We start from the raw sequence: 21932 nt of genomic DNA on the forward strand, positions 1-21932 counted from the left end.
CAGGGGGGGTACCGGTAAGATTAAGGAAATTCAAGGTAAACAAGGTGAGATTAAGGATATTTTGTAACATCGGGAGGCTTGGGGGGCCTAAGGCCTTTTTCCCCGTTTGCCGATCAAGGGCATTCTTTAGGGTCTGGTTAGCCCTTTCCACAATAGCCTGACCTTGGCTGTTGAATGGTATACCGAATCTGTGAGTAATGGACCACTTACGGCAAAACTCAGCAAAGGGAGTGCTGACGTAAGCGGGGCCATTGTCAGTTTTCAAAGTTTTGGGACATCCCGATGTGACGAAAGTGCGAATACAATGATTGATTACGTTTTTCGTGGCTTCTCCTCTTTGCAAAGTTGCCAGGATGAATCCCGAATAAGTATCCACAGATACATGGATATACTTCCAAGGTGCAAAAGAGGGATAATGAGTGACATCCATCTGCCATGTGTCACAAGCTTGGACACCCCTGGGATTAACTCCCTCAGGGATGCACTTTGCCTGCAAACTGCAGGTTGGACATTGTTGAAGAATGGCGGTAGCTTCTTGATATGTAATGCCAAATTGGCGCACCAAGGCTTTTTTATTTTGATGGAAATAAGCATGGCTGTCCCCTGCTGAAAGCGGCGGAGGAAGAGGGGAAGAGGCCATAATTTTGCAAGCCTCATCTGCCATGTGGTTGCCTTCGGACAGGAAACCGGGTAGCTGTTGGTGGCTTCTAATATGCGCTACAAACAAAGGGGATGTTCTGTCCTTCAGGAGAGTTTGAAGCTGCAAAAAAAGCGTCATGAGAGAGGGGGGGGTAACAGGGGAAATATATGCATCAAACATGGCCACAGCCATTTGAGTGACATACATACTATCTAATATAACATTCAAAGGCTGTTCTGGGAAAAGGGACAAGGCTAGCAAAAAGGCGGCTAACTCAGCCTGTTGGGCAGATGCTTGTGGGCCTGTTAGGCGTTTATGCCATTTGCAATTATTTTGCCATGTACAAGCCCCTATGGTTTTGGAGCCGTCTGTAAAAACAGTGAGGGCTTCCTTGAGTGGCTGCTGAACGAACGGCGAGGTTAGTGTGAAGGGTACCGTTCGCAACAGTTGCAATCGAGGATCAGGGGGAAGATGGCATGACACCTGGCCACACCAGTCCTCCAAGGCATCCTGCAGTGCAGTGGAGTTTTGTAGGAGGGGTTCCCATTGAGTAACCTTAAGGGGAATGTACAGGGTGGAAACATCCAGTCCCATTAGGGCTCTAATCCTCTTCCAGCCTTTCTCAACAAGAGAGGCCATTTGTGCTGCTCTGGTGATGATGGATGTCTTAGGTGTGTGTGGCAAGTGTAGCCATTCTAAAATATGTAGATGTTTGTTATCAGACGTTTGGACGATGATGGCAGTTAATAATTGATGTGTTGAAAGAATGGCAAGAGAGGGTGGTTTGTCAGTGAGCGCACGGTCCACCCATTGGGTCGTAAGGACGGCATTGACCTGTTGTAGGGCATGCAATTGTTGTTCTGTAAGGTATACCTTGTCAGCTGGGTTTGTCAAACCCACTAGCGCTTGGAATAAAGGTGATAACATGGGTGTAGTTAAAGCAAGGTATGCGCGGGCCCAGTTAATGACCCCCAGACATTGTTGTAATTGGACCAAGGTGGTCGGCTGGGGAAGCGTGAGCATAGGTAGAAGTGGGGCAGCTGTGGAGGCTAAAACTTTGTGGCCTAGATATTGCATTGGATAACGAGACTGGACCTTTTCTGGTGCAACGTGCAACCCTGCCGTTGCTAGGGTGGCTAAAAGAATAGGAAAAGTTTTTTGAACTGTCCCTTTCGGGCCCTCAGCAGCGACTAAAATGTCATCCATATAATGATACACAAGAAAATGCGGAAATTGGGATCTATAGGGTTGCAATGCTTTATCGACAAAAAATTGGCACATTGTGGGTGAGTTCAACATGCCTTGTGGGAGGACCTTCCACTGGTACCGAGCAGTAGGCTTTGAATTGTTAAGTTCCGGTACCGTAAATGCGAAAATAATTCTGTCCTTTTGTGCCAAAGGTATGGAAAAAAAACAATCCTTGAGGTCTATTACAATAAGGTCGTGTCCTTCCGGAATCAAGTTGGGGTTGGGAAGTCCACACTGCAAAGGTCCCATGGGCTGAAGGATGGTGTTGATAGCCCTAAGATCCTGTAGGAGGCGCCATTTGCCAGACTTCTTTTTGATGACAAATACCGGAGTATTGTATGGGCTGGTGGAGGTTTCGATATGGCCTTCAATTAACTGCTGTTGGACCAAGATATGTAAGGCGTCCAGTTTCTCTTTGGTGAGTGGCCATTGATCAACCCATACCGGCACAGAGGTTTTGAGAGAGAGAGAGAGAGACCCTGAAGGGTCCTGTAAAGCCATTAGGGAAGTTGAATAAAAGCGTGGAACTGTGAAAGCAAGTCACGGCCCCATAGGTTACAGTGCAAAGGCAAGATATAAGGCTTTAGATAAGCTGTAATATGAGAATGAGCAGTCACAGCAGAAAGCCAATGAGAGCTGACCTTAGCGGCCTGTGCTCCGCCTACTCCTTGCACCGAGGAGGCTTCAGCGATAGGCCAGGAGGAGGGCCATTCAGCGGAACGAATGACAGAGACGTCGGCGCCGGTGTCAATCAAGCCTTCGAAAGAGCGACCATTTAGTGTGACAAGGAGGGTGGGTTTAGAGGTTTGGACTGGTTGCTGCAAGGCAAACAATGATGGCATATCAGGAGAAGGGAGAAGTATGAGCGTGGCGACAATTGTTCCTTTATTTAAGGAAAAGCACCTATCTCCCACTCCTGCCAGAGCAATTTGTGTCAAATCTGATGAATCATACAAATAGGGAGCAGCAACCATTCCCTCAAGCGTAAGCGAGGAGTTGGGAATAAGCAAAGCAGGGGTAAGAGGAGGGAGGGGTTTATGCAGCGTGACAACAAGAGGAAGGGAAAGGACAGCCCCCGGATCGTCATACAAAAGATCCTCTGCCAACTCCACAGGGAAGCTGGTGATGGGTAATTCAGCCTTTGGGGCGGGGTTAGCTGACAACCCCCGATCTAGTTTTCCGAAGGCTGGTGAGGGGAGGAGTTATTGCGACATTGCGAGGCCCAATGATAGCCTTTGCGGCACCTGGGACAAGGAGTTTTAGGTTTGGAGGGGGGGGGCGGCCCCCTTTGAGTGGAAGGGGGCGCCCCACCTCCCCCGGGTGCACGGCATTGATTCTTAAAGTGGCCCGGCTTCCCACAATTGAAGCAATTTCCATGACGAGTGATTGCGAGGGCTTCCGGGGAATGGAGCTGAGGGGAGGGGTTAGTAGAAGGCAGCGAGGTGGTAATGGCGGCAGCGAGAGCGCTCACTTTGTGAGAGGTGGTACCAACGATTCTGCAGAGTTGCAGGAAGTCTGCAAGCTTTACACCCGGTTGATTGACTGCGGGTTGCAGAATGGTCTGGCAGTCATGATTAGCGTTAGAGAAAGCAAGTTTCATTAGCAGCTCATGTTTAGCCGTGGCATTATCAATTTGTCGGTCTAAAGCAATCTGAAGGCGACTTATGAAGGAAGCGTATGGTTCATTTGGTTCTTGCATTATTTTCAAAAACGTTTGGGTGGATTGAGAGTCGGAATCATCCACTCTTTTGAGAGCATTCATGGCGCACATGTGAATAATAGCAAAACAACGACGGGGGGAGTTCTGTTGCTGGACTAAGGTTGCGAATTGTCCCTTTCCTAATAATTGATTTGCGGTCACCCCTGCGGGAAGACCTCTTCTAATTTCTACTTCCACCCCTTTGTCGTATTCAGATTGCCACACAACGTATTGCGCCGGGGTCATAAGCATAGAAAAAAGCATTTTCCAATCATACAATAACATAACAGTGTTAGCAGTAACTAAAGAGTCTAAAACTCCCCTAGTAAAAGGAGAGTGCAAGCCGTAGGTGGTTACAGCATCTTTGATTTGTTTCAAAACCTTAAGTTCAATATTGTTATACAAATTTCCTCCCGCCGCCCCTAGGCCGATGGTCATGGGAAAGGCAGAGGGACTCTCCATTTCCAATGAGAGGGGGGAGGAGAGGAGTTCAGTGATGGCGCCTCCTAGGGGGTGGTGTTGAGGGGAGTCGGGGGTTGGAGCTGAAGGGGGAGGAGGAACGGCTGGGTATGGAGGGGGTGGTGGTGAGGCAGCATCGAGATGGGCGGCAAGAGGGGGTGGGGTTTTTGGGCCGGGAGGAGAAGGGCAAGTTTCCGGGGAAGACGGGGGAGGGGAAAGAGTGTTGATGGCCGCCATAACAGCCTTCCAGGCAGTCAGAATAGGCACGGGTGCTCGTGGGGTATCATGAAAATATTTTCCTATCCTTTCCCAAGTGGATGCTTTGAGCGACCCCTCTGAAGGATAGACAGGGCAGTGTCTGTCCATGTACAGTAGGAGTTGAGTCACCGATTTTTTTGAAATGGGAAAGATGGTCGTACCGTTAGCCTTTTGACAAGAGTTAGCCTTCTTCACTAAATCATAAAGTTCGTCCCTATGAACTGACGAAACTTTGGAGAGTGGGGAGCCCATTACTTACGATTGCAGAGCCTTTTCCAGGTGCGTAGTAACGAGAGTGAAGGCAGTGCACCTCTAGACAGAGATCACACCGTGAGACCGAAGGGATCCCGGACGAGCCCCCAGTTGTCGCGTCACGCGACCAGTCCTTCGCCCTTCGGTCTATGGGATTCCCTGGGGGGGAATGAGCCAACGATTCCCTCGCAAGGGTGAGGTCGAAAAAACAACGGTAGGCACAGGATTCTTTTGTGGCGAGTGACGCTACATCTCAGGAGGTTGCTGGTACTGCCCCCTGGGCCACGCCCCCACCTCCTTTTATTCAGCAGTTCTATCAGGGCGGGGGAGTGAGTACAAAGAGAATAGGGAAATACAACTCATGCCCTTATAAGGGAATATACAGCATTCTGAGGCTACGTGAGAGACGTACAATCTAGCTGTGCAGTAATGGAGTCAGGTACGTCACATGTAGGTACATTCTGGCATATGCAGAATGGAGTGGAACAATGATTTCTCGTGATCTTGACACTGTACTTACATTGACACAGCCTAGGATCGCATTTGCTTTTATTTGCAGCTGCATCCCACTGTTGGCTCATAGTCAACTTGTGCTCCACCAAAATAACCTTTTCAAATGTCTTGTTGCCCAGTATGGTGCCCCCCATCCTATAATCATGCTTTCCCTACCCAAATGAAGGACTTTTCATCTTGCTGGTTTCTGCCTATTGTTCCAGCTTGTCAAATCTTGATACTATTCCCACCTATACCACCTATCTTATCCCATCTTTGCAAATTTGATAATCATAATTTCTATCCCCTCATACAAGTCATTGATAAATAAGCTGAACAGCACAGAGCCTAGGTGGTGTTAAGCTGACCCAACACTGAGCACAAAGCTCTTGGGAAGTCTAATTCTTCCACATTGAGCTGCCTCCAAAATGCCTCATGAGAGAACATTGAGGACTGTGTATCTTCCCAGTCTTTTCTTTTAATTTAACAAGGATCACAATAGCTGGCAGTCCCTAGCAGACCTTGAACTGGATTGGATCTGGTTAGTGCTTGGATCAGAGACTACCAGGGAATGCCAGGGCTGTAAGCTGCCCTGGGAAGTAAAAAAAAAAGGACATATTCGTTTTTGCATTTTTGCAGGAGAACAATAGGGTTTTGTCAAAGTAATTACCAGGAGCCATGCTCAGCTCAAGAGAATCTTTATCTTTGCCCTGGAAGAAGTTGGGTTAGTTTTCAGCATCACCTTTTATTAAGCACCCATTAGAAGGGAAGCCAGATTCATCAGCAAGAATAAGCAATTACACTATTCAAGTGAAAGCTCACATCCATATTAATTTTTATTTATTATTAAATTAGATTTATATCCCACCTTAAATTTCTTTCTTTCTTTTTTTACAACTCGGGGCAGTGTACATAAAGTTCCCTCCTGTTTTCCCCACAACAACAACCCTGTGAGGTGGGTTGGGCTGAGAGAGAGTGACTGGCCGAAGGTCACCCAGCTGGCTTTCATGTCTAAGGTGGGACTAGAACTCTCAGTCTCCCCGTTTCTAGGCCAGCAACTTAAATCACTGCGCCAGACTGACTTCTCTCTTTTATTGAGCTAAATTCACATAACATATTCAAGCTATTATGTGGTTAGTCCAGTTTTGGTTTAGCATATTCTGGTTTGTTGGTCACGGTTAATGGGTAATGGCAAATCTAGTAATTGTGGTTAATTCACTAAAATATAGTTAAGTAACCATGGGGTGGTGGTTTGAATGAATTCAGTCTATATGTTCATCCTCTATACCAGTGTTTCCCAACCTTGGCAACGTTCAGATGGGTGGACTTCAGCTCCCAGCTGGGAAATTCTGGGAGTTGAAGTCCACCCATCTTAAAGTTGCCAAGGCTGGGAAACACTGCTCTGTACTGAAAACAAGTCTAACAAAAGAGAATGGAATTTATTATAATGCATAGGGCAGCATCCTAACCATAACACCTAAAACTTACTTGTGTGGAATGTCCACTGGAATTCATGGCATTTATTTATTTATTTATTCGTTCATTCATTCCTTCGTTCGATTTCTAAGAATACATATGCTTAGTTATGATGGTGCAAGAAGGGGCTAAAAGAATCATATTGAGAAAATGGAAATGTGGTATTATTCCAGATGTCAATGAATGGTTGTCAGAAATGTGTGATTTATTTTTTTGGAAAAGGCAGTATTTTCGACTAATCAAAAGATGCAGCAGTATGTGGTACTATGGCGGAGACGTGATATTTTACAATAATTTCTTGTACTGATCATATAGTAATGTATTCATTATGTATTCCAATGACTATTGGAAAGTATAAAATTTAAGGTCCAGTAGGTTTTTTCCCCTTCAACTTTCTTTTCGTTCTTAGTTTGTATTTTTAAGTATTTGTTTGGGGTTGTCTCTTTTCTATTTGTTTTTTTTTTAAGTTTAAAGATTGATTTGTTAATTGTGCATGGATAAAATAAATATTTTTTTAAAAAAAAATGGTGCAAGAAACCGATCTGTGGAATATCTAAAAACATACTTGATCTTGAGCTTGCATCCAGCAACAGGAGATATTATGATTATTTGTCACGTCTGGCCATAGAGGCAAACGTCTTATGTGCATTGTTAAATGGCCACTATCCGTTTCTTTCCCCCTCCCCAGTTTGCTGAGGAACCTAACGCTAGTAACAGATACTCCAGAGAAGACCTACCCAACTCAAGCTTTCATCTGGAAGAAATTTGAAAATATCTTCACCACTGCTTCCGGCATTATTAATTATGCGCCTGTGTTCAAATCCTATTTCTATCAAGGGCTGATGGAGCTCTATGAAGATAATGTGCAGTATGTTGAGCTCAGAGTTCTACTGACACCGGTAATACATTCCTCCTCCTCCTTTCTCATTTGAAAAAGTACTGCTTGGGAGCCCCTGGCAAAATGGAGAAAAAAAATGTACCCTTTTCAAATACGATTATCGAAGTTCAGAAACTACCAGAATGGTATATACCAGCCTTTCCCAACCTTTTGACCCTGGAGGAACCCTTGAAATATTTTTCAGGCCTCGGGGAACCCCTGCACATTCAGGCTCAGAGATAGGCCAGAAGTTACAAAATTATTCTATTCGTTTCATGGGTAGGCCTGTATGTATGCATTAACAGGGTTCTTAACCTGAAAATAAAGAATGAAACTCACCTCTTTCATGTGAGGTTGCCCGAATTTGAAATGATTTTAAAAATAAATTGTGATCTTGTGGGGAACCCCTAGTGATCTCTCAAGGAACCCTAGGGTGCCACGGAACTCTGGTTGAGAAACCCTGGTCTAACACATGGCAGGGGCGCCTGCATTGGCAAGGCTGATGTGAGTTAAGTATCTTGTTCCAAAACCTTCATTAAAAGGGAGCCTCATTAAATATATAGTCATATCTTAGCTCATAGGGGAGTTTTCTGTCTAGAAAGGCCAAAAACAGAAGAGTTGGAAACAGGAGAGTTAGAAAGGAAAACAGAAAAGTTACCTTCCCTTAAGCTCTCAGAGAGAGAGCAAGACAGAGGGAGATGGATGTTACATCACCCATATGACTTCCACCACTCCACATGGAGTAGGGGAAATGTCTCTGTTTTTATACCGTGTATATCCTGCGTGGTGCTTTTACTTCCAGCAGGCAGTACGTAACGGTTTTTGTCCTATACTGAGATTCGTCAGATGTACATAGCCAAATCTTATTCCGTGGGTTAAACCCCACAGAATAAGAGTTGGCTACGTACCTCAAATGAGTCCAGATTTACCACAAAATTGGTCGCATACTGCCTCCTGGTGATCTACATAAGCAAGGGTAGTGGTTTTTCTGTGGTTTTCCTGGAAGAGCTTTTTTTCACATGGTTTAAACTTTTGTGTATTCTTGTTTTGCCCACAGATATATGAGCTGGACGGAAGTCTGCATGATAAAGTTTGGTCTGTGGCAGCTTATGAAGAAGTGGCTAAACGATTTGTAAATAATCACCCTGATTTCGTGGGTGCAAAGATTATATACACAACATTCCGGTAAGGGACATCTAAATAGCTTTGTCAGCAGGGACAGGCCCATACATTTCAGTTTAAGTAACTAATATTAACTAGCAAGGTGGAAGGGCACAATTATAGTGGCATTGAAAGACCTGAAGGACCAGGCGGGGGATAGATTCTCTTGGGAAAAAAATCTGTGTGATTGCTAAGAGCTGACACTGGCTTGATGACACATCATCAATTAATCAGCATTAACTAGCAAAAATAAATTCATTTTTCATTTTTTAAAAATAAAACCATCTTTAGATAATGACTAAAAGCCCCAGCATTCTCTTTATAGGTGTCTATCATATGAGTATCTAGAGATGTGTTCCCTCTTGGCTCCACTAGGCCCAGAAAGGAGGGGAGCACTGTGAATCCATAATTCAGGTGTGGAGAACCTGTGGCCCTCCAGACATGGCTGAATTACAGACCTGCACCCATGTCATCATGGCCAGTGGCGAGGGAAATTTGGCAGCACTAGAAGTACCACAGATTCCCCATCACTACCATAACTCTTTTCTGGATGAACTTTTAACGGTCTCGTTCCTTCCTTTTCTTCAAGCTACTTCTTACTGCCATGAGGTAGAAACTAGATCAGTAGATACAAAGAGAGCTAAGTGTGATGGAATTTGTGGGCTCATGGGGGAATATTAAAGGGAAGGGGCTTGAAAGCTCATGGGTATGGGGCTGAGGTAGGATTGAGCCTTGTCACCTCTGAGTTTAGGATGTAATGAGTTCTTAAACTTCAGATGGATTATCCTAAAATATGTTGTAATGGTAGGGAGGAATAACTTGGCTTACTCCAAGTCAATCCTAATTGAGCTTGACATCACAATGAGCATATAGAAGAATTTCAGATGTGAAGTATGTGCATGGCACTGTAAAGGAATCTGTTTCAGCATGTTTCCCCAATCTGGTACCCTCAAAGCTCTTCAGGGATTGTGAGATTTATAGTCTAACATAGCCTTTCTCAACTTTTTGACCCTGGAGGAACCCTTGAAATATTTTTCAGGCCTTGGGCAACCCCTGAACATTCAGGCTCAAATATATGCCAGAAGTTACAAAATTAGTATATTGGTTTCATGCATGGGCCTGTATGTATGCATTAACAGTGTTCTTAAACTGAAAATAAAGAATTTAACTCACCTCTTTCATGTGAACTTGCCTGGATTTGAAATATTTTTAAAAATAAATCTTGATCTCCCAGGGAACCCCTAGTGACCTCTTGTGGAACCCCAAGGTTCCATAGAACCCTGGTTGAGAAACCCTGGTCTAACACATGGCAGGGGCACCTGCATTGGCAAGGCTGATGTGAGTTAAGTATCTTGTTCCAAAATCTTCATTAAAAGGGAGCCTGATTAAATATATAGTCACATCTTAGCTCATAAGGGAGTTTTCTGTCTAGAAAGACCAAAAACAGAAGAGTTAGACCATTCCCAGGGTGAATGCATTAGTTAGTATGCATATATAGTCCCGATAACTATCAGCAGATTAAAAATAAAATGTTGCTAGCAGACAATGAATGCCAAAATTGTATCAATACTTGATGGAGGTCAAACCATTTTTAAAATTCAGAAATATTATTCTTATTAAATCATGTACAGTTTTAAGTTACCGTTAAAGACTGGGGCTGGCTTCTGCTCTCTGCAAGAAAAGAATTGGGAATATGAAACAATTAAAGGGGAAAAGGGGGTTCAGAACACATGTGAACATGCATGCCACATAGTTATGTGCTGCTAAACATTTTAGAACTGGCTCTGCCAACTCCATTGCCAATGCTGCCACACCACTAACTGCGGAACAGCTGATTGGCATGCTAGGCATCAAGACGCACCTCTGCTGTCAACCAGCTTGCAAAACGCCAGAAAATTTAACAATCGGCTCTCACGAGCCAGCCCCAGCATGCCACTGATGCCACATCTATCAAAACTGCACTTTTTTTGGTCACTCAATCCCCAGAATGGATGGGGCACCTTTCAAGGTACTGACAGATCAAGAACCTTTTATGAATCCTCCTTCAAATCCAGATTGCTGCCCAGCCGTAATATTTTTTTTTCCACTGATTAAAAAGAGATATTTACATTTTTAATACAGATATTCCTACAAACAAATGGGTTTTCTGCTGGAGGTGAGCTATGCTTCCCCCTGGTTTTGCTCTTCAGAGATTATACAGAACCACTGTGATATACCAGATGGATTGGAGGTGGTTGACTTGCATCCACTAGATCCATCTGGCTCACTTGGTGACTTTGGGTTTTTCACCATTTCTCAGCCCTTACTTCATAAGGCTGCTTTGGTGAGAATAAAAATTAGGAAAGATGGAATGCCATATATACTCACGGATAAGCTGAGATTTTTAGGTGCCAAAATGCACCCCCAAAATTGGGTTCGGCTTCTCTGTAGATGGGCTTATCCGAAAGTATATATGGTATACATTTTTTTAACATATCCGTATTTCCCATATATATTCACATATAAGCCCATCTGCGGATAAGCAAATCCTCAGATTTTTAACCAAGATACCATGAAAAATGCAGGTGAGTTTATCTGCAGGCGGCACCATTTTTTGTGGTGTTTTGGTTAAAAATAAATAAATAGCCTTTCTCTGATGACTTCTTTCTCCATGTTGTAGGTGAGATGGTTAGGTCTTTATTTCTGTTTTTCAGGCATCAGACAAGTTTAGCCAAATATTTGCTCAGCATTTTTTAATCAAAGCAACAGCAACAACTTTTTTCCTTGATACTTTTTCTCCTGCTTTTGCATTTCAGAAAGCAGAGTGTTTCGCAGATCGAAGAAGCTATTCGTACAGCCATGGCACTCAGAACTGAGTTCCCAGATACTGTGGCAGGGTTTGATTTGGTAATTCCTGATATTCCTTACAGGGTTTAATATTTTTTATTTTGGAAGGAGCGCAAAGGGATGCAATACTGGGGAGCTAGATCATTTAAGCTGCAGTCCCATCATATGAATATCTGTTAGCCCTGTGAGGTAGTCCAGACAAGAAGCACACCCAGGAGGACTAGCTCTATCTTTATTGTAAGGTTACATTAACAGAATCTTGCAAGACTGAAAGTATTTCTCCCCTCCTTTCCTTTTACTCTCTGGAAAACCAGCGAGGGCCCCTTCTGAAACATTTCCCATGCCATTCCCCCATTCTGTGGGCTGAGCAGGGCCGCAACTAGGTTCTGTGTCACCCAGGGCAAACATGGATTCCGCACCCATTTCAGCGCCCCCCCAGTGCTCATTTTGGCACCCCCCCAGTGCAGTGCCCAGGGCACATGCCCTGCTTGCCCCCCACCCCACAGTTGCGGCCTTGGGGCTGAGACATCTTTTACATTCCATTTGTCCAGTCTGCAGCTCTCCTTCCTGTGTCCCAAGGTCATTCCCACATACCATTTCGTCACCTTATAAAGAAGCACCATTACAGCTGAACCTCAGACTTATTTCTGGGATGGAATGTGATAGACAAATAGCAATCCTTGTGAATGCTGCTTGTTGTGAGGTTTCAGCCAACCTCTGACTCAGAAAATGAAACTCTTTCTGAGTCAGAAGGGGAAACAGAAACTTACCAGGAAAAACCAGGAAGGCAAAACTCAGAAATGACTCAGCAGCGTGGAAAAAGTCACAGATGCTGATTGGCCAGTCTTTGGAAGAGGATTTGAATCCTCCAATCAGCGTGCGTGAAAGACGTCCAGAAAAGCGTGCGAAGGAGAAGGCAGCCTGATTGGCTGCAGAAGGGAATAGGCATGCAAGGGATCGGCATAAAAGGCAGCGTGCAAAGAGCAAGCTGCTGGAGACAACCGATCCTTTGAGCTCACAGCCCCAGCGGAAGAGTTCTTACCTGTGTCAGAAACCTCATCTGTAGCCAGAGGGGAATCACTGCCTGGGTTTCCTACTGAAGAGGACCTGTATCCTGCACCCACTGCCATAGAAGATCTTCTTCTTGCCAAATCCAGCAGCCTGGTGTCCAGCTTTGGACCTCGCTGCCGCCATTCTGTGTGTTCCAGGTGCACTTCCAGCCGTGCTTCCAGCTCCCAGCCTTGTCCAGAATCTCCAGTCCAGCTTTATTGTGCTTCTGATTTCCAGTCTCGCCCAGGATCTCCATCCAGTCTAGCCATGCTTCGGTGGTCCAGTGTTGTTCAGGAACTTCAGACTTATCTTGTTATGCTCTGGGTTCTCAGTCTTGTCCAGAACCTGCAGTCCAGTCCAGTCATTTTTGAGTTCGTCGCCTAGTCAAGACCCTCCAGTCCAGCCTAGTTGTGTGCCAAGCTTCCAGCCTAGTCCGGAGTCTCTATTCAAGTCCAGCCTTGTTTTGAGCTTTGTCCTGAGTCTTCAGTCCAGTGTACCCAGCCCAGCTTGGATCACCCAGTTCAGTCCAGCCCTGCCTCCAGAGCCAAGTCTAGCCCCATGGTTCCAGTTTGGTCTCGCCTAGCTTCCAGGTGCCAGTCTAGTTTGGGTGGCGTTTCAGATTGTGGACACTCACCTCCAGTTCCAGTTTCGCCACGCGTCTTCCAGTTCCATAGCTCTGGTCAGTGAATCCTGCCTAGCTGCTTTGTCACAGCCTCCTTCTGCAACCTTGTCGGTTCTCCCGTTGTTACCTGGGTGCTCTTGATCAGAAACAGCCTACCTCTTGATCACAAAGAGTTACTACTGTAAATAGTTGCATTAATAAAGAGTGTTTTTTTTGATGATAACCCTGTCTGGCCATCTCAGAGTCTGAACAGGACCCCTGTACTGATCAAGTAAGAAACTGAAGCATAGAATTCCCATTCTTACAATCTTTCATCACCGTTGGGTTGGAGACTGCTTCACAACCCATTTCATTTGCAAGCCTTTCCCAACATAACAGAAAGCCAACCCACTTCACCTCTGCTTTGCCTTCACCAGTTGCAGGTCGCAAATGCCTTCAGGTGCTCACTACTGCTGGCTGAGGAATGTGAAACAAACTGGGAGGCAGGGGACATGGCAGGCAGGTAGGCAGTTTGCCACAGTGAAAGAACGGGAAGGACAAGTTAGCTTTCTGAATTTGCAAGCATCCAGTTGCTTGTTATGGGCCACTGCTGGTTTGCCCTTGGTGCCATGCTATGAATGGAGTGGATCTGTTTAGAAGGGTTTTTTATAATAACAGTTATTGATACATTAATAATATCTAAGTACTGAATGCTGATCCAGAGCAATGCTCTTTTCAGGTTGGTCGGGAAGATGATGGATACTCTCTCTGGGAACTGAAAAAAGCCTTAACTTTGCCAGAAACTCTAGGATATCATTTGCCGTATTTCTTTCATGCTGGTGAGACAGGTAAGCACAAATACATCACGGTGTGCATTTGAAGGGCAAGAAGTAAGAAGGAAATTAATTCTGCAAACTTCTATGTAATTACTTCTGAGTTGAACCTTCTGAACACATAGTAGATACTTCTAAGTAAATATAGACTAATATTTGATATTCACTTATAATGCTGAGATCAGATTGCTCCTCCCAGGAATTCTCACACACTTTCATCTCCAACAAACAGAAGGATATAAGAAAGCCAGTGTGATGCAAAAGACAGGACAAGTGGGGGGATCATTGAAGATTGCCAGTTGTTTGGCAACTTTGGGCATATGGTTTTAGTTCAGTCTCATGTAGAGTCTTGCTCCATTGATAAAATGAGTATATGATACCATTGTGACTTATTTTGAGTCCTTGAGAAGTCTAAAAAAACCAGCTTGTGAGAATTCTTCATGCTTCTCAACAGAAGATACCAAAAGCCTTTTCCACACTGCATTAATGTTTTCTCTTTCAGAATAGACTTTTGAGAGAGTTGACCATGATAGCCATCATTTTGTAAAGGTATAATAACTTTTTTTTTAAATATTACTCAGACTGGGAAGGCACGTCTATAGATAAAAATGTGTTGGATGCTCTGCTGTTAAACACCAGCCGGATTGGTCATGGATTTGCACTTGCCAAGCATTCAGAAGCTAGGAGGTTGGCGTTGAAGGGGACTATTCCTGTAGAAGTCAGTCCTATTTCTAACCAGGTATTGTTCAAGTAGAAGAGAGCTGAGCAGTGCTCTAGAATCTTCTGTGGTGGGGCAGGAATGGGAAGAAGACCTAATTTATTATTTCTAATCCTCTGTAGGTCTCATAAGCTGCCATAGAAAATAAAAATAGCAGGTTTTATTTGGGAATATGCCTATCAGCCCAGGGGGAAAAAAAAGATAAAAGATAGGAGATTGGGGAGCATCCTGGATGTTAGGATTAGGTTAGATGTGATGGCAGAGAACTATAGGGAAAATCTGGAGTTAACCCCAGTTGGAGCCCCTATTTAGCAGAGTATATGTGTACAAATAGCCCATTAAGAGTATTTAGAGACAAATGATTGGGATCTAAAAGGAGAAATTAACTTTAACAAGGAAATTGTATGCTTAGGTAGAAACACCATATATCTGAGCTTTCTATCCACATGGTAGATGCAGAAACAGGAAGAAAATACACTAGTCTTCCTATGGCAAGCAGGTTGAAGGGTAGAGTGTCAGTCTTCCAATCATGGGAGAGCAGATTAGTTAAAAACAAGATACCACCCTTTCCTTGCTACCTCTGTTCATAATGCCCCTAGTAGTGAGTAGGATAAAAAGTGCAAAAAGTCATAGTTTCTGGAGTTGCATTGTGAGGACTGGAAACAAAGAGCCTGAAACCACCCAGGACTATCATCAAAACATGGTGCAGATGTTCTCTACATTCAAGGCCAAGAAACAAGCAGCAAGAAGTTCATGACCATAAAAGGATGGGAGAAAGAGAAGTAAGATTTAAACCCTGAGGCTGTTACTGTACATATAATGGATCTGATTGCCAGATTCTGCAGGAGCTGATCTTCTGTACTGGTAGGGCTTCTTGTATCTGCAATGAGAACAAGTTATCTAAATCTATATTGGTTTACATTGAGTTTTGTTTTATTCCTTTGCCTGTAGTGCTCTTAGACATAAGCACACACCAAATAAAAACACTACTACTCCTACTGCTACTACCCAAGCCTTGTCCTGTCTCATTCACTGCTAACTTCTGAGTGTAGTCTGAGTTTCCAAAGAAAGACGTGTTGCCATGTGCTGAGTGCATCTCTGATAGCAAGATCAACTACTCTACTCCCAAGCTCATGGGAATTAAAAATGTACTCAAGAGTCCAGAGTAAAATCACAGCTACGAACCGTCGTGCAAATCTGTTGCCCTCATTAATCACTGAGTTAACAAGTCCATCTAGGTTGCCATGTGGCTCTGATACAGAGCATGACATTGGCAACCTAGATGGATTTGATAACTCAGTGAGTCAACTAGCCCAGCAAGTGGGGCAGAATTCTACCAGAGGCTATTGTGGACACCCAAGATCCAGTGGTCATAGTGGCAGCAGTAGCAGTTCTCTAATGCCAAAGACATACCTCTGTGCCTGATGAATACAGTGGGAGTACTGGCAGATTTGCTAACTTCTTTACTCTGTGTGATTTATACCTATCTCTAAGACCTCAGAATTTCCCGGTGGACCAATCTTGTGTGTAGAATTTATTATTGGTCTCTTGATAGAAGGGGCTTGTGAGAGGAAGGATGCAGGGTGAAAATAATGCTTCTGCTCCTCCCTCTCCTGCTCCCTTTTAAGAGCCTCTCCATTATTTGGTGTACAAACCAAATAGGTCCAGTTGAAGAGTAAAGGGTGGTGGAGAAGGGAAGAAGTGGTGTGGTGGTGACTGAGAAGAGGAGATCTGAAGAAGATAGATGGAAGAAATACAGAAAAGAGGAAAGTATAGTTGAGAAGAAGAGAAAAAAGAGTCCAGAGGCCTGAAATATCTATCCAAGACTTGTTGACTCACCAGTGGTTGATTCCTGAATACTGGTTGAGTTTCTGGAGAGAGGTTTATTGCTGTACCCTGGTGGAAGCTCTGAAAAGCATCTCCAATAAGAATAACCTCACCAATTTACTTTCTAGTAAAATTGGTGTTTCATTGCTAGCCATATCCAAATGGCAGCTCTTTTGTGTGTAGGCAAGCCCTCCCTGTGACAGTGTTTTTGTGTACAGTACATCCAGAGATACATTCTCAGAATTCTGAATGTTCCCTTGTCCCATTGGCCTGACAATCAAATGTAGGTTTTAAATAAAATGACAATAACTCTTTGCTTATGTGTTCCTCTTCCTCAAGGTCCTGATGCTAGTATCAGATCTGAGAAACCATCCTGCTGCTTTTCTGTTGTCAGAGGGCCATCAGATAGTGGTTGCCTCTGATGATCCATCCATCTTTGGAGCAAAGGGATTATCCTATGACTTCTATGAGATGTTTATGGGCATAGGAGGGATGAGTGCCGATTTGAAAACTTTGAAGCAACTGGTGCTCAACTCTTTAAAGTAAGTGCATCTCTCCTATATACTGATATTTAAGGACAAAAAAAAAAACATATGAGCAAACATATGTCCAAGGAGTCAGGGCAACAGAAGAGACAACTTTTGGAGCCAGCTGGACTTTTCCCAGATATCACCCCCTAGTTTGTACCAGCATTGAATTTAGAGTCAACAGAATTTAGATAGGAAGTCCAAACATGAAACTACATCTATCCTGCCATCACATGTTCTTTTTGCATCAAAAAATGAAAATACACACTTTGCTGACCCAAAATATTGAGGTACTTGAGATGGAACCAGGTAGAGTCCTCTGCACAGCCATGCACACTATAAAGAAATTCTACAAGCACTACGAATTCTCCCCTTTGTCTATTTCCTCTGCCCATCACCTTCTTCCTGAGGGTGCCAATCCTACTAAAAGTCCTACTGAATTCAGTAAGGTTTATTTTTTGTTAGATCTGCCAAAGCACAGTGGTGCATATCTTCTGCCTCTCTGGCTCTCTCCTGTTGGTGCCATCTCTGCCTCTGCTCCTCACTCCCTGGAATGTCTGCATGGGAGAGTTGAGCAGCAGGCTTTGAGACCTACTGGTGCTTGTGAAGAGACAGGAGTAGGACCAATGCGCTGCACAGCTGATTTGACAACAACAATACCCTAAAGCAAGCTGTTCATTCCTGCTGCAGGACAGGACTGATTCTGGATTAATTATTATGCCAATGTAAGAAATAAAGGAACCACATAATTACGGAAGAAATGTCATTTTCTTGTTTTGTGGAAATTTGGAATGGCAGTGATGATGGATAGCATATGCGAGCATGAAGGCAATGTTTGAAGGAAGATGCTGGTGTTTGGGGGAATACTGAGAAATTTTCTGGAATTTCAAAAAGTTAGCATTTTGCTACTACAAGCAGTTTTAACCTCGATTCTAGTGCAAGGAGAAAATCCACCAAATCTGTGTTCTGAAAGTGTATACCTTGAATCTGCATATCATAACACAGCAAAGCTGGGAACTTTGAAATGTGCAATCACATGATGTCCTCAGACTTTTTTTTTTCACCCTAAACCTTCTCTGACCCTGCTATCAAACTTCAGCCTCTAATTTCCTGCCATTTTGAGGCATGAAAGACAAAACAGTAGTGTAAAGCTTACCACATTAAAGGGAGAAATAATTCCAGAAATGTTTGGCCTTGGCTATACACAGTGGGAATAAGCCCTGTTGAGTTTAGTGGGAGTCGACTTTCCCAGTTACAACAGACACCTGATTTCCCTCCAAAGGTAATGGGTGATAAATTCTAACAGATCTGACTTGGAATAAGGTGGGGAAATCTACTTTAATGCTGGTACAGTTAAAGATGACTTCAGCCTTCCCTACTCATAGGACTGGGGACAAGATCAAGGCAATGTCATGAGTACAAGGCAGAAAAAAGATGTTGCTGGCCATGTTGGCACCACCATTAAGTGCAAGTGAGAATGTGGCTTTAATATGCTCAATTGGGAAGCAAGCCAATATTCAGTATTTTCTACTTGAATATAAATGCATTGAGTTTTAAGAGTATGACTTTGGGGGGCTGCCTACATTCAGTTCCTAAAAATATCTTGCTATCTTTGACTCTTTTCCCTTTGTAGATACAGTAGTATGAAATCTGATGAGAAGAACAAGGCCTTGAAGATTTTGCAAAAAAAGTGGGACCACTTCATAGCTCAGTCACTCACTTAATAGCAGCTTCATTCCAAGGGGCTGCTGGAAATAGCCTAAGGTAGAGGTATTGTACAAAACCTTGCTTTTCTCAGGTACTTTGATCAGATCATTGCTCCTTTAGCAATTCTGCAAAAGATAAAAATGATTGAAATCTGAATGTACTCCATAAAGGTGGAGTTTGTTGTATTGAGATTGAATAGAAGTAGTGATCTTTCCCTCTCTAATAGTGGAAGGTCTTCTGATTTTTGGTTATATTGGTAATTGTTGTTGCATAATTGTTGTGGGAAAATAGGAGGCAGGAGTATTAAGTACAGTATGTTTGCTGCCTTGAATTAACCAAACATTTATTTAAAAAGAAGGCAGGATAAAAATATAATAGTAATAATAATAATAATAATAATATGATTTGATTCTTTTTATTGCATTGGGCTGTATGTTGCTCAGAGTGGTTCATGATTGGAACAGCCCATAAACCTAGTAAAATAAATAAAGGAATGATTGAATGATCGATCGAACACCTGTAGATTCGTAACACAGATTAGAGTTCTTGGCTCTAATTGTAAAATTGCTCATGACTACTTTTCTTCATCAAACATGTATCATATGAACTAACAGAAGAGAAATAAATACCTGCCTTTTGGGCTAGAAAAATTTAGAAAAACAATCAAATATCTATACATCTTATGCTTTATTTTGAAAAGCCAATGTTTAAAACAATACACAGCCTAGTTTTATAGCATATAGCAGAGATGAGAACCTTGTTGACTTTCGGACAACCAGTGATGAGGGATGTTTGGAGTTTAGTTTGGAAACATCTGAAGAATCACACATTTCTCACCACAGTTATACAAATGTATTTATTTATTTTTATTAATTTATCAAATTTTTATCACTGCTCATCTCCCCCGACATGTAATGTTATTTATTGACTTTATATATTCCACTTCATACAAAACTGAAGTGGTTTACAAAATTATAATAAAGTGTAATGTAGTAACATTATGGATACTACTATCTAACAATATTTTTATCAGGACACAAAACCATCAGGATAAAGCAAAAGCCTGGGTTTTTAGCCACTCAAGACAATCAGTGAGTATATAGCCGTACAGGTAGTCCTCAGCTTATGACCGCAATTGGGATCGGAACTTCCATCACTAAGCAAGGCAGTTGTTAAGTGAGTCATGCCTGATTTTACGACCTTTTTTGCCGCACTCATTAAGTGAATCACCCTGGTCATTAAGTGAATCACATGGTTGTTAAGTGAATCAGGCTTCCCCCATTGACTTTGCTTGTTGGAAGCTGGCTGAGAAGGTCGCAAATGGCGATCATGTGACCGGAGACACTGCAACTGTTATAAATACATGCTGGTTGCCAAGTGCCTGAATTTTGATCACATGACCACAGGGATGCTGCGATGGTTATAAGTGTGAGGACTGATTGTAAGTCACTTTTTCAGTGCTGTCTTAACTTCAAATGATGGCTAAATGAATTGTCATAAGTTAAGGACTACCTGTATTATATATTGAGTTAGAAACTGATATTAGAGTTGAATACAAATTATGTTTTATCTTTTTCCCATAATTAGCAGCAATACAACAAATTATAAAATGTTTTCTTAATTTATTGCCAAATTCAGAATTTTTCTCCCTGGCATGTGTATGTATATATGTTTGATGACTATGAGAAGGGTTGTTCTCTAATTAATAACCTCTTCAATTCATCATTGGAATTTTATTTGACTAATCAGATTTGATTTTTGCTATAAGTACATGAATAAAGCACATTTTCTCTGGAGGAAAATTTTTTTTTTATTTTAGACAATGATTGCATATTTTGTAGCAGACACTTTGTCAAGAGGCATTCTTTTTTGTGTGTATCAGAGATGAATACTGTTCTTGTGCCTGTTTATACTTTTTATGTATATTTATTTTAAAACTTCCTTTGTTAAAATGCTGATGATCAGTTATGAACCCACTAATCATATAATGGGGTGTATATGAATCTTACCTTACTCTAATAAATATTTCTATTGTATACTGTGCTGAAGTTAATTTTCTCCACGCAGCAATAAGAAATTGACAAATGAATTAAATGTGTCTTTAAAAAAGACTGTGGCCTTATAATCAAGTAAACAGAGCAGTTTCTGTGCTATATATCAGTTGGTGAAGTGGAAGTATTGATGATTAAACTTAAACGTGCTGACTGAATAATCTCAGTCTTAAGTGTGTTTACACGTAATGCTGTAGCATTTTAAATGAGCTCCAGTCCAAAACCTCTGCTAAAGCAAAACCTATTAAAATGCTAAAGGTTGGCCGGACCTGAGTTCACTCAAAGCATAAACTGAAGCTGAATGAGCAAGAAGTAAAGAGATGGTGATAGATCTGAGTTTGTATAACACGCTAATTGGTGAGTTAACAGAACCATGGTTTATTGAATTAACCCAACTGTCTGGATTTGCAGAACACACTGAATCATAAACTAACCTTGTTTGCTGGCTTTGCATAATACACTGAGCCAAAAACTAGCAATTTACAATTTATGTTAGTATGTTGTGCAAATCCAGCTTTTATATTTGGAACAAAAAAGAGGCTCTTTCCTGGTATAAACATGCTAAGCCATGATTTGCTCAATGATGGTTTATTAAATCGATCACATTTGATTAGGTTAACAGAACATGCCAAACAATAAACATGATTTCACACATCCTCGTGTTTAGATTTTGCCAAGAACAACCAAAAAGCATGGTGGCATAGATACAGTAATCTCGCCAATGTTCTCTAAGTCCAAGATCTCAGTACTAGCTCAGCATCCATGTAACTACAAGTTTTACTTCTTTTATTTGTTATTACAAAATTACACCTGTGAATCATGCTTCAGTCTGAAAACTGACCATGTCAGAATACATTTTCGATGCTGCTTCCCTGAAAACAGCACTGTGTGTCATAGTGATAACTGTAATATGCAGTGATTATTACACATATAATCCCACTTTCAAAACATTGTTCATTACAACCAATCATAGTCTAGTATGCAAATAAGCTAGACAGGTCAGGAAGAGGAACAACTAATTCATGTCTTAGAATAGTATGGAAGAGAAAACTGAGCTAGACCAAAAGGTAAGTTGGAGTCATAGTTTCAGTAAAGGTAAGGGCAGGACTTGGAATTGTAGGCAAAACACAGCTGAAAATTAGATAGAGTAGACTAGATAAACCATAGTAAGATACTTTTCAGGATCCTTTTTAGGTCTGAGCAGCTTGTATCCCCAAACCTGCTTGTTGT

The 21932-nt window shown here is 42.4% G+C and overlaps 1 protein-coding gene across 1 annotated transcript in view; it reads left to right on the plus strand.

Annotated features, from left to right (window-relative positions):
- ADA2 (adenosine deaminase 2) overlaps positions 1–19430 on the plus strand; it is a 33967-nt gene extending 14537 nt beyond the window's left edge. Inside the window, exons 5-11 of the mRNA XM_063308131.1 lie at positions 7213–7423; positions 8459–8586; positions 11358–11448; positions 13779–13887; positions 14454–14611; positions 16757–16959; positions 18578–19430. Of these exons, the coding sequence (XP_063164201.1) occupies positions 7213–7423; positions 8459–8586; positions 11358–11448; positions 13779–13887; positions 14454–14611; positions 16757–16959; positions 18578–18668 (991 nt within the window). The 3' untranslated portion in view covers positions 18669–19430. The remainder of the gene's footprint in view (positions 1–7212; positions 7424–8458; positions 8587–11357; positions 11449–13778; positions 13888–14453; positions 14612–16756; positions 16960–18577) is intronic.
- The last annotated feature ends 2502 nt before the right edge of the window (positions 19431–21932 follow it).

The sequence above is a fragment of the Candoia aspera genome, chromosome 7, assembly GCF_035149785.1.
Source record: "Candoia aspera isolate rCanAsp1 chromosome 7, rCanAsp1.hap2, whole genome shotgun sequence".
Lineage (NCBI taxonomy): Eukaryota > Metazoa > Chordata > Lepidosauria > Squamata > Boidae > Candoia > Candoia aspera.